Source organism: Magnolia sinica, chromosome 19 (assembly GCF_029962835.1).
Source record: "Magnolia sinica isolate HGM2019 chromosome 19, MsV1, whole genome shotgun sequence".
Taxonomy (NCBI): domain Eukaryota; kingdom Viridiplantae; phylum Streptophyta; class Magnoliopsida; order Magnoliales; family Magnoliaceae; genus Magnolia; species Magnolia sinica.
Window position 1 is genome coordinate 30,943,986 of NC_080591.1, and position 22,642 is coordinate 30,966,627.

Consider the following 22,642-nt stretch of genomic DNA (forward strand, 5'->3'; position numbering starts at 1 on the left):
ATTTTTTGGGCAATCAACCTCAAGGATACAATAACTACCACCCAATCCCAGTGGTGCATTCACTGTACATGTGTTCAAATGTTACGACATGGGTTTTGGAGGTGGACGTGGGATCGAGTGAAGCGGCGAGGTGAAGGCAGAATGGATTTAGGTGTCTTCTTTGGTCGACCAATGGTGAGAGAGAAATTATAGGATTGTTAAAGGGATCCAATCCCCGCTGCAAACAGCTGTTTGGAGATAAACTTCATGTCCTTGCATTCATTCTTTCCTTGTTTTTATAGACTCTAGTTACAACTGATTCAATTACACCCAACTTTGCCCACTACACAGACGTGGGGATGTCTTCCCTAAAACTAAAACTTAAACAAGGAAACTACTTAAGACTCATGCATGAAATAAGGAACTAATACAACCAACTACTACACCTGACCTCACGTGCAAACATGCCTAAAACCATGCCTAAATACATGCAAACAGAATGACACGTACAACTGACCACTTCTGATGACTGGTTTGCAACGTCCCCTCCTCCTTAAAAAGAGCCCTTGCCCTCATGGGCTATCTCTGGAAACCTCATCTTCAATTCTTCAAGATTTTCCTACATGGCATCTGTAGGAGATAGACCCACCCAATGCACCAATGCTTCAGTTTTCCCTCTTCTTGTGCGCTTGTCTAGTATTGCTTAAGGATTTTGAACCATTCGAGACTCTTCATCTACTTCAGGAAGTTGTTCGATGACCTGCTTAGCATCCCCAATCTTAAGTTTGAGCAATGAAATATGAAACACTGGATGTATCCTTGAATCTTTTAGCAAGTCAAGCTTGTAAGCAATGCAATCGATCTTCTCTATTATCTTGAATGGCCCATAATACTTGGGAGCGAGTTTCATATTTCACCTGAGAGCAAGGGAAGCTTGCCTGTTGGGTTGGAGTCTAAGATAGACCCAATCTCCTACAAAGTAATCTTTTTCTCTGTGGGACCCATCATAAACCTGTTTCATACAAGACTGGGCTTTTTTCAAGGGCTCACGCAACTCCTTCAGCACCTTGTCCCTATGAAGCAACTCATCTTCCACAGCTTGTACCTTTGCAGTGCCGGAAATATAAGATAATAAAGTTGGAGGGGTGCAGCCATACACTACCTCGAATAGAGTCTTCTTGATCGCTGAATGCCAACTTGTATTATAGCAATACTCCGCCCATGTCAGCCATTGCATCCATTCTTTTGGTCTGGTTCCACTAAAACAACGGAGATATCTCCATGATGCGATTGGTTATCTCTGTCTTTTGAAAATGAGGGTACCGATATGGGCGTACGTTGATAGGTCCTGTCCTAACAAGGAGTGGGAAGACCGACTGGTTCAGAGAAGACGTCTGCATAATCATCCAATACTTTAAGGAGGGTGTTGTCGATTGCCTTGGCTTGTGGAGTAACTATTGCATTAAGCAGTAAGACCACTCCTGGGCGCCCCTGCTTTAATACCCGTTCCAGGCAAAAGTTTTCTTCGAGCTTGTCTTGTGGAGATGCTAAGCCCTGCAATGAGATTTCTTTTCCCAAAACTGTGAAACGCATTTGAAGGTTGGCAAAATCCCAGATTATGGGATCCAAAGTCCTGAGCCATTGGGTACCCAAGACAATCTCATATCCATCCAAGGGTAACAAGTAAAAGTCTAATAAAAGTGGGGTACCTTGGATATGAAGTGGGACCTGGTTGCACTAGCCTGGGTTGATCAACCGTTCCCCACTGGCTACGGCCACCTCCAATGGCCTCCCTTCCAATGCTTGGAGCCCAACTGTAGCAGTCAGAGAGCTACTAATAAAATTTTGTATGCTCCCTAAATCCACCAAAATCGTCACTGGTGTTGAAAACGACGTACCTTTCAATCTCGTAGTTTGGGAAGTATGAGCTCCAGAAATTGCATTGAAAGAGATCTCGGGCGTGCTCTCATTGGCTCCTTCGACCTCTTGTGACCCTTCTCCTCCATCGTCTTCATCCTTCTCGGGCTAGCAAGCTTCAATGACGACTAGGCATTTGCATTGACGGCCAGGGGAGTATTTTTCATTGTAGCAGAAGCAAAGGCCCTTATCTCTCCTTTCTTTAACTTCTTCCGGTATCATGAGCCTGACTAGAGAAGCCTATGAGGTGCATGTTGGAGCTAGGGTCTGTTTGAATTTAGAGTTCTATAGCACCGGTAGTCAGCGGATGGCCTAGTTTTGGGCTTCAAACAAGCGAGCAAGGCCAATCGCTGCTTCCAGTGTGGCGGGATTTTCAGCCCTCACATCGGCTTGCAAGTTGTCACGGAGCCCACTGATGAAGCAATTAACCTATTGTATTGGGGTGACTTGACCCGCCCGTGAGAGGAGGTGTTTAAACTGTGTCTGGTACTCTTTGACACTCTCAAACTGCTTCAATTTAATCAAGTCAGTAAAGAAATCTTAAAATTTTGTAAGACCATACATTGCATGTACTCCTTGTTTGAACTCTTCCCAATTCATGGCCCCATGAGTCTGCTTGTAAAGTTGCAGCCACATTTGTGCATCCCCTTCCATGTGGAAGGAAGCAAGTGTCACCTTCTCTTCCTCTAAGGTGCGTTGGAATTCAAAAAACTGCTCCATCCGACAGAGCCAACTTGTGGGATCTTCACTGCCTTTGAATCGCGAGAAGTCAAGCTTGACTAGCTTCTGAGCACTGGAATTAATGGAGGTTCCCGTACTGGTTGAGCTGTTGTAGGCCCTCCCATTGTTGCGAGGTTGAGAAGCTTCTCCCCATTATCGCGGATTGGCTCGGGGTTCCCACCTCGACGACCAAGTTGCGAAGAGCTCAATCATCTTTTCGATGATCTTCTCTTGGTTGGCAGCAAGTGTGCTGACCTCCTTCTCTAGACTCTCCATTCGATGCTCTATTGGCCCTGTCTCTAATACCATAATGTTACGACCTGAGTTTTGGAGGTGGACGTGGGATTGAGTAAAGTGGTGAGGTGAAGGCAGAATGGATTTATTAGGTGTCTTCTTTGGTCGACCAATGGTGAGAGTGAAACTATAGGATTGTTAAAGGGATCCAATCCCTGCTACAGACAACCGTTTGGAGATAAACTTCATGTCCTTGCATTCATTCCTTCTCTATTTTTATAGACTCTAGTTACAACTGATTCAATTACACCCAACTTTGCCTACTACACAGACGTGAGGATGTCTTCCTTAAAACTACGACTTAAATAAGGAAACTACCTAAGACTCATGTATGAAATAAGGAACAAATACAACCAACTACTACACCTGACCTCACGTGCAAACATGCCTAAAACCATGCCTAAATACATGCAAACAGAATGACACGTACAACTGACCACTTCTGATGACTGGTTTGTAACATCAAACCATTTGTAGTCTTAACCCAAACGAGAAAACTCTTAACTATACTTTGAAAATAATATTAACCAGACATTTTCTTATTTCCTTTTTCACACATGAAAACCAGACAAAGAGAAGTCTTTTTATAGACTTTGTGAAGACACTCTTAAGGGTGTAGAGACACCCTTTCAAAAAGATTTGTGACTATTGGGTTTAAACCCAATTGGAGCAACCCTTGGGTCTGAGAAGACACGACTTTCCAAAACAAAAATTTGAAAGGGTGTTGCCTTTTGGACTTTTGTGAAAAGACACATCCATGGCCACAACCAAGGCCCGACCCAATGAAAATTTTGAAACACTAAGTTATTTTTTAAACAACTTAAAAATACAACACTTTCCTGTTTGTCGCAGTGGATTGAAAATGTCATGTTGTACACTAATTAGAGGATCCCAAGTAGTGGAGTTTTCAAGTTTGAATGTGCACCATTGACCACTAGGGGCCTGATTGGTATGGTCTTTCGACCTTGGACCATCCACAGTAGGATTGATCAGATGTAAATGTATGGATTCACCAGCTACCTGCATGGTGGTGATTGACAATGGATCATGAGGAACCCAAGTCAGCCTCTTGTTTCCTCTTTTTTAATTTGATAACTGAAATTGGTGGATTTATAGTAGAATAAAGATCGAATGGTGGTTAATTGATTGTAGATTGATGCATTTAAAGAAACGAAGCTCAATGGTTTGAAAAGGCCACGCTAGTTTAAGGATGTTTGAAAAGAAAAGGGCTCTTTTGATATCTGTTGGTTGGAAGTGGTAGCTCCTAATGGATTAGTTGCTTTCAATCTGTCATGTCCAACGCTGAATTAGTGATGGAGAATGCAATTCAGTGGCAGACAAGCTTGCAAACCATAGGAGAGTGGAATGGTATAATCTGGTATCAATTTCGTAATTATGTTACCATGGACCCTATTGTGTCCCTTTCTGTAATTTCATTTATTTAATATAGGTCTTTTGGTTGATTAAAAAAAGTTGAAAAAAAGAAAAGAAAAGCTTGATTTTATAGTGATAATCTACTTCCTTTTTGTATATGATCATCTCAGTGAAACAGGGTTCGTAAAGCCGACATCGAGTAGGTTATGGCAATGATTTGTATTCTTCATTTCAACTTTTTTTTGTTTTATTTCTCAACAGGGAATTCTTGGACTGGTTCGGCTTTCTCCATCAAAGAAAAGGATTAACAAGATACTTCGTGACGTGACTGGAATGTTGAAACCTTCCAGGTATGTTTAGTTGTTTTTCCTTTTCCATGAAGGAATTAATGTTTACCACGTCTCACACACACATTTCAAATTATTATTTTTGGAACATAATATATTTTGGTACCTTCCAATGTCTAACTTCCAAAAAATGTTACCATCCAAAAAACTTTTACTTTCCAAAAAATGTTGCGTTTCAAAAAAGAAAAAGAAAAAAGGTTACCAAGGACATTTCCCATGGTCTTCTTGTAAAAAGAAAACTCCATGACTATCAGAGCAATATAAAGCACATCTCACAACTATATATAGCTAAGTATACTCCAAATGAAGTCACAACTATATATGGATAAGTAAACTCCAAATGAAGTAATCTACCAGAAAGTAATGGAAAGAGATTGATTAGAATTCTAATTGTTGAGTATATTAATTATTTCTCTTTGGAAACATCAGCTGATAGATTGACATTCTATGGCCTTCCTTTATGCTAGATATGCAAATAATAAACTTAGATATGTGACGGTGACACATACGATGTGATCCTACAAGAAAAAAATTATCAAAAGGAAGTTGCCAAGGCGTGTACAAATCTTACATAGAAGATTTCTTGAAATCATTATCAACTAAAGACTACATTGGGTCACGCCTCAAGAAGAATGCTTTATTGGGAAACCAAGCACTCTTAGTGTGAGAATATGAATTCAAGTCCAAGTTTGTGACGATATCAGCAACTTGGTTGCCTTTTGCTTTCTCTAAAGACGTAGAGATATTCCCAGTTGAAATTTTGGCAAGGATCTTTCTAGCATTTTCATAAAGCGTAAATGAATTATATAGATTGCAATTACTCTCCTGATAGATTGACAAAGACAGCTAAGAATCCAGTATTCTGTACATTTGAGTTTATCTTTCGACTCTCAGAGCTAAAGAGATTGCCCAAGAAAGGTGATCTCCATTGATTTAGACCTCCTCATTGCTGGGTCCGAAAGTGGTGTCCTAGTTCATAAATTACTGACTCTAGACCTGGATATGAAAATGAACGGCGACATAATGCCAACCAGTCTAACGAACTAAACATCAAGCCATCATCAATGGATTTTTTTAGCAAATTACCGACAAATCCATAATGTGACCTTGCTCAAAATAAAATGGATGAGATCATGAAACTGTTAACAGGATGTTCTTAATTCAATTTGAATGTGCAACTTGAGGAAACAATTGTAGCATGGTGATCAAATTAATGATTCCAAAAGACCATTTTTGTGGTCATCCATATGATTCGTGCCTTTCAGGTTAATGTAGAGCTACAGCGAGCCTGATTTGAATAAGTGGAGCATCTTCCCTTCATTAACATTTGGTCACATAAAGCTTGACTTTTACATTTTCAATTAGAAGAGAGTTTCATTATCGGCTCACAAGTTGCAAGAACATCCATTGAGATTCATGGTTCATCTTTTCAAATTTTGAAAAGAAATAAAAGTGGGCTCCTCTCATGCTTCTGAAGAAATGAGTCAGTCAAAGGATACCTTCTGCATATAAGTGTTGATGTTGATATGGGTAGTTTCAGGAAGGAAGATCCCCCATAACTAGCTTTTTCTGTATTCGGGCAGAATCATTTGATTTTTCCTTCTATCTGTTTGAATGATTTTTTGTATGGGATAATGCCAACAAAGGGCCTTGCCTTCCTTTCAACCAAAGTCAGATTAGACTCTTGTCAAAGACATCACATGAAGACTTGATACAAAAGAGCTGGAATGCCCATGAATTATGTGGTCTGTTAAGATATCTGGTGTGCAAAGATACTGTTGGATGTTCGTATTTTAATGAACATTGAAGGATTTTGTGGTTATGTTTCGTTTATTTATTTTCAGGATGACACTGCTTCTTGGACCTCCAGGCTCAGGGAAAACAACCCTGCTGCTTGCTCTTGCAGGGAAACTTGACAAACAGCTACAGGTCTCTCTCTCTCTCTCTCTCTCTCTCTCTCTCTCTCTCTCTCTCTCTCTCTCTCTCTCTCTCTCTCATGTATAAATTAAATACTAATTAAATACTTATCTTGAACAAATTCATCGTATACATATCTACATCAATTTGTTGCACTTCTTGATATCATGTTACGATAAACAGGTAACTGGGAAAATCACTTACTGCGGTCATGAATTGTCAGAATTCGTTCCTCAGAGAACCTGTGCTTACATTAGCCAGCATGATCTTCACAATGGCGAGATGACAGTTAGGGAGACTCTGGATTTCTCTGGACGGTGTTTGGGGGTTGGAACCCGATATGAAATGCTGTCCGAATTGTCCAGACGAGAGAAGGAGGCTGGAATTAAACCAGATCCTGAGATTGACGCATTCATGAAGGCCACAGCGATGGAAGGCCAGAAAACTAGTCTGGTTACAGATTATGTTCTCAAGGTCAGTTCCTCCATTTTACTTAGGTGTGGGGATTCCCTTGCCACGCTGCTCATCTTTTGCAAGTGGTTTTTAGGAAGCCTGACTTCTCCAAATTTCTGTAACAGCTACTTGGTTTGGATATCTGTGCTGATGTAAAAGTTGGAAATGATATGAGAAGAGGAATCTCTGGTGGACAAAAGAAGCGTGTGACTACTGGTATGTTTATGTAGGGGATTCATCTCACAGCTCATCAAAATAAATCACAATCATTGAAGTACGGCTGTAATGCATTATAAAGTGCTGAAGCTCTTCAGTGCTGCATTTTTTTTTTTTTTAATTATTATTATTATTATTATTATTTTTTTTTTTTTATCTATTTGCTCAGCATATCTATTTGTTGCCATTGTTCACCTTTAGGGCATAAGTATCCATATTTCTGCATTGTATTTGTTCTGCTTCTATTTATTTATGATTCATTCTATTCTTATTCTTTTCCTATTTATGTCTTTGTATGAGGGTACATTAGTCACTAGGACGTTTTCTTTTGAATGTAGGCCCTACCTGTAACTTGTAAGTAATGCAATTACGGAATTCAAAAACTAGGCTCTTTGTTGTCTTTCTCGTGTTATCACATATTTTCTCTATTAAAATCATAAATTCAGTATTATTCTAAATGAGCATGTTTGATCAAAGCATTGAGAGTGAGAGGTACTTGCAGAGAAGTTATTTATGTTTTTTCCCTAAAAATCTGGAAGGACATCTGCTCTGCAATTTCTTACTGTTTCACTCGTGGAAATTGTGTTGTTGCTATTAAATTAAATCAGGTTCTTATATTTTAAAGTTACGCATTTTGTGTTCTTGAAACTTCAAAAGATTCTTGTCATCTGATTCATTTCATACAAAACCAGGGACAGCTATACAGATCCCATTCATAGATTTCATGACTGTCATTTGAAAGTTGTATATTTTGCTTTCTGTATCACATATTCGTTGTTTTGGTATGGAATCCAGCATTTGTACTATTCTGAAAAAGTAATCTTATAGTTCTTCCAGCTTCCTTGGGAGATTCATTTCTCGACATTTTCGCTTTTGTTGTTTTGTTTTTCTTGGCTTGGGATTTTTACCAAAAAGATCCTCAGAAATTCGCATTTTACGAAATAAGGTCTTCAGAAATGGAAATTCACTGGTGATGCTTTTCAAGGGACGAAATTGCAAAATTGACCTAAATTATTTTTTTCTCTTTAAAAAGTACTAGAGTTGAGAATTTTGGGGCCCATACAGTACGTGTACGGCATCCAACCCGTCCGAAGTATGCACCCTACGATGATGATCGCCCAAACAAAAAATCTGACCAATGGAATCATCTTATGGGTTACACATGAAATTGAATGTTTTGGAGTAATATATATTGTTTTTTATGGTGTGGCCCACTTATGATTGGATCCAGCAATATTTTTTGCTTGTGTGATCATCATGGTGGGGTTAACCAGTTGGATGAAACAAATGTCATACCATGTCGGCCCTTCAAACCTCAAACAACTTTAAAGAAACAAATAAATTAGGGAATCTTCATAATTTCGCCCCTCGAAAGGCACTTCGTGGGTATTTCGAGTCACGGAGGCTTTATTTGGTAAAATCCAAAATTCTGAGGAATTTTGTGGTAAAAATCACTATTACAAAAAAAAAAAATAAAAAAATTTACAGTGTCAACAGAATAATTTGCTTCTAGTATGTCACATACTGTTTTCTATTCACTTACAATTACCGGTTGTTCTGGATGCAGGAGAGATGTTAGTTGGACCAGCGAAAGCTCTCTTCATGGATGAGATATCAACTGGACTGGACAGTTCCACCACCTTCCAGATTGTCAAGTTCATGAGACAGATGGTTCATGTTATGGATGGAACCATGGTCATCTCTCTTCTGCAGCCTGCACCTGAGACATTCGATCTTTTTGATGATATTATCCTTTTGTCGGAGGGTCAGATCATCTACCAAGGTCCTCGAGAGAACATCGTAGAGTTCTTCGAGGTCATGGGTTTCAAGTGTCCAGATAGGAAAGGAGTTGCAGACTTTCTGCAAGAAGTGACTTCAAAAAAGGATCAGGAACAGTACTGGTTTGATAAGAGCCAGCCTTATCGTTATGTCTCTGTCCCTGAGTTTGTGGAAGGTTTCAACTCTTTCCATGTTGGCCAAGAGCTAATGGAAGAACTTAGAATTCCTTATGATAAAGCTAGAGCTCACCCTGCAGCATTAGCGACAGAAAAGTATGGCATCTCTAACTGGGAGCTCTTCAAGGCTTGTTTTGCAAGGGAGTGGCTGCTAATGAAGCGCAATTCTTTTGTGTACATATTCAAGACCACCCAGATAACAATCATGTCGACGATCACCATGACTGTCTTCTTGAGGACGGAAATGAGTCATAACACAATTGCTGATGGAGGGAAATTCTTCGGGGCTTTGTTTTTCAGTCTAGTTAATGTGATGTTTAATGGAATGGCAGAGCTTCCGATGACTGTTTACAGGCTTCCTGTGTTCTATAAGCAGAGGGATTTCTTGTTCTATCCTCCATGGGCTTTTGGGTTGCCAATTTGGGTGCTGAGAATCCCACTTTCACTAATGGAATCAGGAATATGGGTCACTCTTACCTATTACGTAATTGGTTTTGCTCCTCCTGCTATGAGGTAAGAGGTTTTCCTGCTTTCCATTTTTTCTTCTCTACCGAGTAGTTTTCCTGTGCATGGGATGGGCCCTGGAAGTCAACATGATGAAAGTATATAAATTAGTTTTGGTTGATGTCTCTCCAACTTGCTCAGGTTCTTCCGACAGTTCTTGGTGTTCTTTTGTACACATCAAATGGCTCTCTCGCTGTTCCGTTTCATTGCCGCAGCTGGAAGAACAGTGGTCGTAGCCAACACATTTGGAACTTTTGCTCTGTTGGTGATTTTTGTGTTTGGAGGATTTGTCGTCTCTAAAGGTCAGCAGTTCATATTTTCACTATGAAAGCTTTTTGTAGATGCATTTGGCCATTTCAGATCCCAACTCTTCTGGAATTCAACTGACCAGCAATGGGGTCACATTGGGGCCCATCACTCTAATTTTGCACAATAATTAGCATGTAATGGATTGGACCATTGACTGAAATACAAGTGCTGAATATAGTATCTGATAAATAGTGCATTATAGTTATCATGTTACTATTCTAGTTTGAACTTGGACTGAATTCATCTTTTTGGAAGATATCAATCAATAGATTCTTCCTTGTGTTTCTAAGATATCCATGATACTGCATTAAAGCAGCCATTTCATTATCTGCCTGCAGACGACATTCAACCATGGTGGATGTGGGGATACTGGAGTTCTCCTATGATGTATGGACAGAATGCTGTAGCCATCAATGAATTTCTTGATGACAGATGGAATATTGTAAAATCTCCTGACACATGGACTATGATTTTCTTTTATACTTCAAAATTCAAACACTGTCTTCATTATCTACTCTGATTTGGTTTTGTAGTTTAAATACTTCATTAGATATAAGTTTTCACAGGCTAGTCTCAGTGATCATCATCCAAGTTTATACCTGTTTGCTTTTCTCTGTTACAGCCCAACAATGACCCTAGAATCGATGCACCCACGGTTGGAAAGGCCCTTCTCAAGTCTAGAGCATTGTTCACTGATGAATATTGGTTTTGGATTTCTATTGTAGCCCTTATTGGGTTCTCTCTTCTCTTCAATCTTTGCTTTATTGCTGCACTGACTTATTTGAATCGTAAGCCATCACTTCCCCTTCATTAGTCTGGGCATCTACAATGAAGATAAGATCCTTACAAGTACTGCTTCCCTGGAATGTAATTTCAGCTTTTGGAAATTCGCAAGCTTTAATGTTGGATGAGGATGTAAAGAAAAAACATAAAGAGAATCCATACTCTGACAGAAGTCAGAGATCGACGGCGACAGGGACTAGTTCAACATCAACCTATCCTGTGTTTGAAGGTTCGAGTTTCTAACTACATTTGCCTCTTCAACGTCTCATCTTGGTTGTTTTGCTGTTGTTTCTCTGTGATTGCTAGTATTAGTGATGATTAAAGCTGCAAAGTGATTATCAATTCATCTCTTTTGATCAATTACTGAATATATCAGTGGTAAAAAATAAAAAAAATAAAAAAAATAAAGAAAGAAATAAGCCATATTAGCATCTAGAGGTATTACAACATGTTCGGGCCAGAAGACTGTGCATTACTATTTCCAAAATCCTAGGCTTTCAATAGGTGGCCAAGAAATGGATGGTTAAGAAGGAAAACGTAACAATGGTTCAAATTCAATCAAGGGAAGGCTAAATATTCAGTGGCTGAGATATTTCAATGTATGGGCTTTTTGGTTCATAGGCCATCCAAAATGAGATGCATATGGTTTGGATCACTGAACCGTGGGTCCTACCTACTGACCTACACAAACTGAAATCTTGAATATACCGTGCAACATAGTTCAAAATCCTGAAAACTTGACTCAATGTCCAGCTGGTTGGGTCTGCTTGAAGACTCAAAGGAGTCTTCATTTGATTTGACTTTGTTTGATAATGAAATTAATAATAATTAAAGCAGAAATAAATGTTTAAAAGTTTAAAGTAGTGACGCATGTAAAATATAACAAAATAGCTGAAGTAAACAGCCATATGGCATCTGGTATGCTGGAAAAGATGGTCCTCTCATCAAGTTCGTAAGTTGAAAAACTTTTCCCTTTCTTTTAATGAAAAAGAGCAGTTTATAGGCAAGTGCAAGTGACTTGGTTCAAGTCATTGTGAGTCACACCAATTCACACTGAAGATCAAGTTTCCTAGTAACTCAGCTTGAAATCTAGTCAAGTCAAGTTGACTAAACTGAGTTCCGAGCCGAGTCACCAATTTTTAGAACCATGCTACAAGCCTTCAGCCCTAGCATTTTATAATACGTATACTACATAATGAAAACCATAATATCCACAATACATGTCATGGACATGTTATAATGCATTGATCTGTACACTGGCATTGAGTTTATTGACACTGTTACATGTTAAGACTTTATTTTTTTTCAAGTGGATGCCAAAATTTTGATTCTGGTATTGTGTCCATCAATACAGGTATTGACATGGAAGTGAGAAATGGTACTACAAGCAGCAAATCAAGTATTAGAGTTGCAAACCATGCAGAGAAGAGAGGAATGGTTTTGCCCTTCCAGCCTCTTTCTCTTTCATTTAATCATGTGAATTACTACGTGGACATGCCTACTGTAAGTCTGTTGTCTCTTATTCTTCTTTTTCTCTCTGTCATATTCGAGTGACTGAATATCTTGATCATATAAATGAAAGGTTTTCTGGATTTCGAACCCAAGGATGTAAACTTCAAAATGATCTTAGATTTCCATAGATGTTGACTAGGGTTATATGTGCAACCCATGTGGAGTGAAGAGGATAAAGAGAGAAAGAGGGAGAGATTCAGAGGGGAGTGAGAAAAAAGGAGAGACAGAGGGAAAGGTGGGGGCTACAGCAGGTGCATGCTAGAGAGAGAGAGAGAGAGAGAGAGAGAGAGAGAGAGAGAGGAGTGAGACCCATTACTGTTTCCCTTGCTGTCGCCCACTCAAGTCCCTAATCTGCCTGACGTCCTTCGATGAGCTAATGCAACAAATGTACAGAGTGGATGACACACAGTCATCAGGGCGGACTCACAGAGCCTTTATCACTGTCTCCTTAATTAGACGCTTCATATGGCTACAAAGAAGAGGAGAGGTGGGGCTACACACATTAGAAGAAGTGAAAGCAAGGGGGTGTAATTGTGGCTATTCATAGGCCTTGGTGTGGCTGAAATCTGAACAGTTCCTCACCAACCAGCTACATTATCAATGACGGTTTTAACTTCTAATAACCAAAATTCTTAAGACTAATTGTGAGGAAAAAAATGTCCAAAACTACTGCTTTTATATGTAGTATAGATAATCAATAGACACTTTTGTCAAGTCCTAAGAAAACTTGCAGTTCTTTTAGAGCTTCCTTTGCCAAGATATTATTGGGTTAGGAATTTCTGTGAAGTTGACGAGTTTCTGAGAATTTTCAGAGTTTTGTGGTGACTATTATGAACTCCATGATTGTAGGAAGTCTGACATTTGAAAAGAAAATTGATTATTTCTTTAGGAAATGAAGAGTGAAGGAATTGAAGAAACCCGTCTCCAGCTTCTACGCAACGTTAGTGGTGCTTTCAGACCAGGAGTCCTTACTGCATTAGTTGGCGTTAGTGGTGCTGGGAAGACCACTTTGATGGATGTTCTGGCAGGAAGGAAGACTGGAGGATACATAGAAGGAACTATCAGCATATCTGGTTACCCAAAAAACCAAGCAACATTTGCTCGGGTTAGTGGTTACTGTGAACAGAATGATATCCATTCGCCAAATGTTACTGTCTATGAGTCCCTCGTATACTCTGCCTGGATGCGTCTTGCTCCTGACGTTAAACCAGAAACACGGAGGGTATGTCATGATTCCTTTTCTTCACATTCTTTTCCTTTCTTTTCTTCTTTACTGGTATTTAGTTAATCCAATCTAGAGTGCATAAACAATTTCACCTGCAAGTGAGTCATTCATCCAATCCAGGTTTTGATGACAAGTATTTTTCAAATCAGGATTTCCAAACCCTGCTTTGCATAGAAAGCATTCTCCATGATGGACATATGCATTCAAATATAGTGTGATGCCATTGACAGTAATTTTCTCTGTTCTGTTGCAGATGTTCGTGGAGGAAGTGATGGAGCTGGTTGAACTTAATACTCTGAGGGATGCTCTTGTGGGCCTCCCTGGAGTAAATGGTCTCTCAACCGAACAGCGAAAGCGGCTTACAATAGCCGTGGAGCTGGTTGCAAATCCATCCATCATTTTCATGGACGAGCCAACATCAGGGCTTGATGCTAGAGCTGCAGCGATTGTCATGCGGACAGTAAGAAACACTGTGGATACTGGACGGACTGTTGTTTGCACAATTCACCAACCGAGCATTGACATTTTTGAAGCTTTTGATGAGGTGCTTCCCAGTTCCATGTTCATTTCTTCTTCCTTTTTCTCTGATCTTTTGACTGTGATTGTCATGTTGTTTGTTCATGCATCCGGTTGCAACTTTATAACCTCTCTGTTTACAGCTTCTCCTGATGAAGAGAGGAGGACAAGTAATTTACGGAGGGCCTCTTGGTCGACATTCTCAGAAGCTTATAGAGTACTTTGAAGTGAGATTTCTTTTCCCTCTGATTCATATCTGTTGTTTGCGCTTGTCAAATACCAAAGGTCTTGGTTCACAAAAAAGAGCTTTCTCTTCAAGTTAAAAGTTCTGATTTGCGCATCATAAAAACGAATGCAACAAGCATGGGCTCGGAAATTCCAGGTTTTAATATCTGCATCTTACATATGAGGGAGTTCTTGCAGGCAGTCCCAGGGGTTCCCAAGATCAGAGATGATTACAATCCTGCTACGTGGATGCTGGAGGTCAGCTCTACTTCGGTTGAATCACACCTTGATCTGGATTTCGCAGATGTTTATGCCAATTCTTCCCTTTATAAGTAAGTTGAATTATGATACTACAATGGCAGCAAGCCCATTCATCTTAGACTAATATGTTTCTTATCCTACTTGATTTCCTCCTATTGTCTTTCAGGAGGAATCAAGAGCTCATCAAGGAGCTGAGCAAACCAGAACCTGGCTCCACGGATCTTTACTTCCCTACCAAATACTCTCAAAGCTTTGCTACTCAATGTATGGCCTGCTTCTGGAAGCAACACTGGTCCTACTGGAGAAACCCACAGTACAATGCAATCCGATTCTTCATGACACTCGTCATTGGTATCCTATTTGGTACCATCTTCTGGGACAATGGAAAAAAGACGTGAGTATTATGTTTCTTATTCCCCTTCTTCCTTTCTGTTGCTTTAGGCCATGTTTGGAAAAAAAAAAAATTGCATTTGTTCTAGAAATGTAGAATCCGGCCACAGTTGACAAGACGTTATGTTTGGAGAGGCACCGAAAACAGATTCCACGCTGACTTGCTGAGCAGTTTATCTGTTTTCTGTCAACTGGCTGAAAGAAGGATTCGGATTATTTCTGTTAGGAGTTGAAATATGAGCAGGCTTCCTGTGGGAGTGAATCTTTCCCATCCATCTTTCAAGGCAACGAAATGCACCCTTGTTATCACTGATAATAACATTGACAATATAAGTGACAGCAATAACAAGTAAAGAAACCACCATAGAACAGCAACAATAGTACCAGAGATTAGTAGTATTAGCATTCATATTATCCATTTTCAGAAAGTGGAGGTCGTTGAGATGTTGAAACTGGGTAAGCAATAGCACTGGGTAGGACGGTCAATGGTCTGCCTGGTCTGTCAGGATTCCCAGCCTAACTCGTTCGGGCTGGCCTTGGTTCTTATTTTTAGGACCTTGGATCTGTTTGTGATTTTCGGGCCTGACAAATCAATGTATGGCATCCAGATCCAATTTTAACAAGATTTTCTCTTGACACCTGGCCCGACCACACATTTCTGGGCCTGTTGTTACCTTAATGGATTGGGATCATTATCAACTTTTGGGCTTGTGTCCAAATGTCGAGTTTAATTAGTATATGTGATGGATTGGGTTAATCCTGGCCCAATAAAATGGCTTAAATGTCCTTAAAAACTTTTGGCGAGTTCAGTAAACATGACCAAGATATGTTAACTTTGATTGCTCCAATCGAAAACACCCAAAATTTTCCAAAATTGGTAAATACCAAAACTTATGCTCACAGAACAAATCTTCACCTTTCTTTTCGTCAAACCTACTATAGATAATTGCATTAGTAACCCCCAGCCACTATTCAATCAACAATTCAGCATGCTTCTATCATTTAGCGGTGTGTTTGGTTGCACAAAATCTTATGAAATATGATGACAATTTACACCAAATTAGATTGGTTAATCATGAAATTCATGATTTTTCGTGCAGCCAAATGCACATGAAACCAGAAACATTTCTATTCACAAGCGTTTCATTATCATTTTGGTTTTTATAATGCTTTAGCTTGCTGTTAGTGCCAGATATCTGTTCATGGTTTACTCATACAGCCAAAGATTCCTTTTATATTTGACAGAAAGAAGCAACAAGATCTGCTGAATCTGCTTGGAGCCATATACTCGGCTGTCTTCTTCCTCGGAGCCACCAATGCTTCAACAGTGCAGTCTGTTGTGGCAATAGAGAGAACAGTCTTCTACCGTGAAAGAGCAGCGGGAATGTACTCAGCATTGCCTTATGCATTTGCTCAAGTAAACGTTGACTCTAAATCCTTGTCATGTTTCAGACTTTTTGACACATGACAATTAACCACTTGCTCTAAAAGCTCGAACTAATAGAGCATGGTGAATTAATCCATTTATCTCATAGCCCAGTCCCTACGTCTCATGGGTTTGGACCTCAGCTGAACCCCCCCTCGTGGGCCCCTAATCACATGGGTACCGCCTTACACGAGCCACCCGCCTCACATGGGTGGGGCCCACCTCACACGGGCCGCCCACCCCGAGTGTGCCCCTGCATCCCACAAGCAACCCCACTCAAGCCCAGTGTGAAAGTGCCCATGTATTAATCACCCCCGATGAGGAGTCTCAAACACAAGACCTCCCGCTCTAATACCAATTTCATGCAGGACAATTAACCATTTTTTCTAAAAGCTCCAACTTTTAGAGCAAGAGGTTAATTGTCCTACATCAAAGTGGTATCAGAGTGGGAGGTCTCGTGTTCGAGACTCCTCACCGGGGGTTATTAATGCAGGGCCATTTTCACACCGGGCTCGAGTGGGGTAGCCTGTGGAATGTGGGGACACACTCGGGGTAGGCGGCCCATGTGAGGCGGGTGGCTCATGTGGGGCGGTACCCATGTGATTTCGGGCCCACAGAGGGATTCGGCCAAGGTCCTAACCCATGAGATATGGGGCCTGGGCTATGAGATAAAGGGATTGATTCACCATGCTCTAAGGGTAGGAGCTTTTAGAGCAAGTGGTTAATTGTCCTACATCAAAGCTCTTAAAGGGATTGATTTGCTTGTTAATCTACTGTTAAGAAATAGAAGCATGGATTCCTCCCGAGGTTGGAAAAGTTGCCGAGCTGACTTATGACTCAACTGAATCAACGAGTTTGTGGTCTAACACGGAGTTAGAGAAATGACAAATTGCAGACTTGGCATTGTTTAAAAAAATGACGCACATCACACAAGTTTTCTCGAGTTGTTCTATGATTTGGTGAATTGGGTGTGTAAAGAAAAACTCACCTAGCTCAGTTAACCTTTGTAGTATTGAAAAGCTCACTCGAGCTGAGTCCGTTCAACTGGGACCTGGACTAGCTGTTTGGTTTGAAAATTTTGCCTCATCGGGTGGTGTGTAAAGTATAATGACATTTGCTGAATCCAATACAAGTGTATAATCGAGCCCATCCACACACCATTACATTGTGCGAGACGGAACCGTCCATCAGGTGGGCCTCACCCTGTGGATGCTCTGTCTCAAAAATAGGAAGTCCAGTCATCAAGTAGGACACATCCATTTTTTTTTTCCAAATAGGGTCAAACTTGATGAGTTTACTTGTCTGATTTTTAGGACAGGGCATCCATCCGATGACGCCCACCTGATGCACAGCTCGGATCTCAAAGATGTGTGTCCTGGGTAGATGAGCTGATGCATAATAGGACTATTCTCTGATGTGTAATTTTCATGTTTTTCAGGTGAGCATTGAGCTAATTTATATAGCAGTGCAGACGCTCGTCTACTCTCTCCTCCTTTTCTCTTTGATCAATTTCCCTTGGCAAGCCAACAAGTTCTTCTGGTTCTACTACTTCATGTTCATGTGCTTTTCCTACTTCACCCTGTATGGGATGATGGTGGTAGCTCTGACTCCCGGCCACCAGATTGCCGCCATTGTCATGTCCTTTTTCTTCAGCTTCTGGAATTTGTTCTCTGGCTTCCTCATCTCTAGGCCGGTACGTGTATGCTCCTTATTGCTACTGCTAATACAGTTCATTCAAGTGGGCCCATGGTTCAGTGATCCGGACCATTAATATAATAGGCCAAATCATTGATGGAGGGATGTCTAAAACATCTCGCAGGGTCTTAAGGTCCTAACCCTTCAATCAGTAGCCTGCAAATAGAAAGCTACGAAAAATACAGCAACGGTCTAGAACGGAAAGAGACTGGAGCTGTAGGTTCTTCTAATCTAGAAGATTTTCATGCATTCCTCATCCAGTTGGCCCATCAAGCCAACAGTCTGGATGAGTGAATGATGTTGGTCCCCCTATATGTATAGAATTGGGGCATTGGGACTACATTCAGGACAACTACTACTATCAGGAATACTATAAATTTTACGATACGATGACTACAACTGCTATAACTATGACTACGACTATCATGGAAGTTGAAGGACTATGGGTCTTTCCTGCTTCAAATCGCACTTTGGACTACTTACCATTTACACTTCATAAACATTTTTAAACAGATGCTTCTCCACAGCAAGAACCAAATCTGTTCCCACTTAGTGCAACTACACTAAGGGCCTGTTTGGCCGGGTGGATTAAGAGGGATTAGGAGGGATGGGATGGTAAAATCCCGGGATATGCCAAACGAGCTGAACAGACCCGATGAACTTGTCCCGGGATATAGCAAACCCATGGATCTTAAACCAATCCACTGACATCATCATCATTACCTTAAAATTGATCCCATCCCTCTTAATCCCATTCAATCATGCCTGGGGCGTGTTTGGTTGGACGGATTGGATGGAATTGGAAGGTAAAATCCTGGGATATGCCGGGCATGCCAAACAGACTCGATGAACTTGTCCGGGAAATATATATAGCAATCCCATGGATCTTAAACCAATCCACTGACACCACCATCATTACCTTAAAATCCATCCCATCCCTCCTAATCCCATGGGATCCATCGGGCCAAACAGGTCCTAAAATGATGACAACTATCACTATTATGACTATGATGATGACTACTACAAAAAACTATAACTATCATGACTATGACTGATACAACTAAGACAATTATAACTACCATGACTATGACTACTAAAAACATGACAACTACCACAATGATGAGTACTACAACCAATCTTTTCGATATTGGTATGAAGCATGCATCAAATCCATGGGATATAGAAATATATTGAGTATCACATGGGACATATTGCATGTATCGCTGTTTTTGAGAAACATTGGGAAACATTGAGAAATTAGTCAAATAGATCACAAAAAAGAAGGTCTACATAATAAGTTTCCTTCGTAAAGGGTCCTCAACTATACGTTGTGTGATAGAAGTGGTGCAACTATATTCAAAACCAATTTATATAATTTATAAATCATAGAAGAGATGTATGAAAATACAACCAATACATTCAAAAGCCAAAATGTCATATAATGTATAGTGCATTTAAAAAAATAAAAATAAATAAATAAAAAACATTTTTAAAATTATTTTTATAAATTTTAAAAAATTAAATTTATTTTTAAAAATAAATTTAAGTGTGGCTGATGTCACGATCTGCATACACTCATAAATTCATAATATGAGGCATAAATAACAACTGGTCAATATAATATTTTTCAAAAATATTTATTTTTTAATATTTTTATTTAATTTACAAAAGGTTCCCTTAATTCATAGATCTGCCTCTAAGAACTTTCAATTTATTTTTCCATACTCTAATTGCAAGTTAAATGGGTGAAATCGAAAAAAATAAATAAAATAGATTTTCCCTAAATTCTCCTATTTTCCTCAAATTAAAAATCAGAGGTCAAAATCTATGATTGAACATGCAAAACATACAAAATCATAGATTACTACCTTTATTCCACATATTCTAAGTAATTTAATTAAACAAGAGAAAATAGTTTAAACTAGCAAAAACCTTACCAATTGGGTTTCTTGTACCACATGCTTTTCGATCACAATTTTTGCACCCAAAACCCCATTCTCTCCAAACAAATAAAAGAATTGGTCAAAATCTCCTTGGCAACGTAATCACAACAAATAATTTCAGAGAAAATTGATTTTTTGTCAATTTCTTTTGCAAAATTTTTTAAATTTTCGAAAGGGGACCAACACAAGTGCCTTGTAATCAAAACGTGTGATACGTATCAACGATAACAGAAAACTTACAACAACAATATTTTTAGATTATTGCAATGTATTGATTGTGATATGTTGAAATATATCGGCCAATATTAGGAAGTATCCTGATATTATCAATACAAAAATCACTGATTATGACTACTACAAGTAGTGCTATTGCTGCTATTATGGTTGTAACACTGCAACTGCGAAAAACATGAATCTATTGCCTTGCAGTATACTTTGCGCTGCAATTATGGTTGTAACATTGCTACTGCATTTAAAAAAAAAAACCAAAAAAAACAAAAAAAAAAAACCATGAATCTATGCCTTACGGTATACTTTGCATGTTGCACATGTAGCTGATTCCAATATGGTGGAGGTGGTATTACTGGTGTTCTCCGGTGGCCTGGACAATCTACGGCCTGGTGGTGTCTCAAGTAGGCGACAAGGATGAGCCGCTTGAAATACCGGGACAGCCAGATATGCCCGTGAACGTGTTCCTCAAGAACTTCTTTGGGTATGAGCACAACTTCCTTGGGGTGGTCGCAGGTGTCCACGTTGGCTTCGTCCTCCTCTTCGTCTTTGTCTTCGCCTATGGCATCAAGTTCCTCAACTTCCAGAAGAGATAACAAGGCTAGAAAACGACTCTCTCTCTCTCTCTTAATTGTTGATGGTAATTTTACGTAATTGTTGTTGTGTCCTTGTAATTTTAGTCAAGTATATGAAAATGTCATTGTATTTCTGGTAGAGAGTATATAAGGAAAAAAAATAGGATTTGGGTGGGAATTTTATTTTTGTATTTGCTAAGATGAGATTAATCTAACGAAGATGTAGACTTTTCTTTCTTTCTTTCTTTTTTTCCTTTTTTTTTTTTAAAAAAAAAAAAAATTTATTTTGAACCCAACATGGATGACATGACGTCCATGCATTTGCATTGTATACTAGTAACATCGGAGGGAAAAAACAGGAAGGTTAGATAAAAAGTAATGTAGAAGGGAAGGAGAAGTTTGAAGAAATGTATTTTAATGGGTTTTCTTAAGCTTTATCTAGTCTGTTACATGAGATTATGAAAATCATCTACTGTGAGAGAGAGAGAGAGAGAGAGAGAGAGAGAGAGATGAAAATCATGTAAGAACTTTATTTAGTTGGCCTTACTGATCAACTGTCTAAATTGTCATTCAGTTGGACTGGATGATTGAGTAGACTAGTGGGCCCTACTTCATGTGATTCGCTGCGCAATTCTAATTGCACAGCAGTGCGTATTAGGGCTGGAATGCTATGGCTGTTTACGCAGACAGCAGTTGGAGTCAAACTACGACACATCAATGTGGAGCGTGGGAGAGAGAGTTTTGATGGGTTTCAAACTCCCCCTCAACAGTCTCTATAAAAGAGAGTTGGGTCCCCGATCCTACACCATGGTAGAAATTCGAGTCTCATCTTGTGAATTGCAGAATGGGTGTGAAGGAGAGGAAGATCCTAAGCTCTACAGGAATTCTAGTATTCTGGTATTCTTATCCGGCTTCTATGGCGACGTCTCATCTAGGTACGCTATCTAAACCCCTGATCGCCCTATCCCATACACAGACAGATCCATGGGCCTATTCCACATATAGATTAAGTTCCACAGTTGGTATCAGAGACATCTGTGCATAGGTATGGATGATCGCATCCAGCTATATCAGATCAAATTAGCGATTTTGAATTTCTGAAACAGATCTGCATCAGGGGTTTTCGAATTCCTGAAACAGTTGTAGTTAGGGATTATTTTAATCCTAAATATTGGGGATTTGAATTCGACCCTAAATACAGTCATACCGATTAGGGCTTTCGGATTCAGAATCCCCAAATTGCCCATTAAGGATTTCATATCTGAAACCCTAAATCCAGAAAATTAGGGATTTTTCAAATCGGAATCCCCAAATCCAAATTAGGGTTTTTTCAGACCTACAACCCTAAATCCGGTTTCAATTAGGGATTTCGAATATCAAAATCCAGAATTGGGAATTTCATGTCGTAATCCCCTATTTCAGATTCCAATTAGAGATTTCGGATATTAGATTTGAACATTGGACATTCGGATCTCAAAGCCCCAAATCCAGATTACAATTAGCGTTTAATGATCACAATTAGGGATTTCAGATTCCCAATTTCAGAACTCATATTCGAATCCGATAATCACAAATTGGGATTTTATATACCCTTACCTATATTTCTGGGTGATAACCATGGAGACCATAGCCGGCATCTCTGATGTTCATCTATGCGTCTTCATCTCCTGATTCCGGCCATATACTTCATCTCCATCACTGCAAGTGCCTCCATCTCTCTCTATGGCAGCCATTATCGTCGCAAGGAGATGGTCTCTTGGCAAATGCTAGTGGCATATGAGGATTTTAGTCCACCACCAAGGTCCTTTGCGTACAGCAGCACCGTCGGCCATCTTACACCATGATCACTACCACCTGATGATGGAGGCGGCCGTACGC

The 22,642-nt window shown here is 39.7% G+C and overlaps 1 protein-coding gene across 2 annotated transcripts in view; it reads left to right on the forward strand.

The window, feature by feature from the left end:
- The window catches only part of LOC131234776 (pleiotropic drug resistance protein 2), a 28,211-nt gene extending 7,196 nt beyond the window's left edge, over window positions 1–21,015 (forward strand). The window contains exons 3-20 of one of the 2 annotated variants that reach the window (XM_058231729.1): window positions 4,546–4,634; window positions 6,476–6,560; window positions 6,732–7,022; window positions 7,127–7,217; window positions 8,785–9,685; window positions 9,818–9,978; window positions 10,324–10,427; window positions 10,608–10,773; window positions 10,863–10,997; window positions 12,123–12,271; window positions 13,170–13,502; window positions 13,759–14,049; window positions 14,165–14,248; window positions 14,445–14,578; window positions 14,674–14,901; window positions 16,143–16,314; window positions 17,762–18,016; window positions 20,516–21,015. In XM_058231729.1, the coding sequence (XP_058087712.1) occupies window positions 4,546–4,634; window positions 6,476–6,560; window positions 6,732–7,022; window positions 7,127–7,217; window positions 8,785–9,685; window positions 9,818–9,978; window positions 10,324–10,427; window positions 10,608–10,773; window positions 10,863–10,997; window positions 12,123–12,271; window positions 13,170–13,502; window positions 13,759–14,049; window positions 14,165–14,248; window positions 14,445–14,578; window positions 14,674–14,901; window positions 16,143–16,314; window positions 17,762–18,016; window positions 20,516–20,785 (3,939 nt within the window). In that variant the 3' untranslated portion in view covers window positions 20,786–21,015. Of the gene's footprint in view, window positions 1–4,545; window positions 4,635–6,475; window positions 6,561–6,731; window positions 7,023–7,126; window positions 7,218–8,784; window positions 9,686–9,817; window positions 9,979–10,323; window positions 10,428–10,607; window positions 10,774–10,862; window positions 10,998–12,122; window positions 12,272–13,169; window positions 13,503–13,758; window positions 14,050–14,164; window positions 14,249–14,444; window positions 14,579–14,673; window positions 14,902–16,142; window positions 16,315–17,761; window positions 18,017–20,515 lie in introns of those variants that run through there. The other variant, XM_058231730.1, reaches the window with a different exon arrangement.
- The last annotated feature ends 1,627 nt before the right edge of the window (window positions 21,016–22,642 follow it).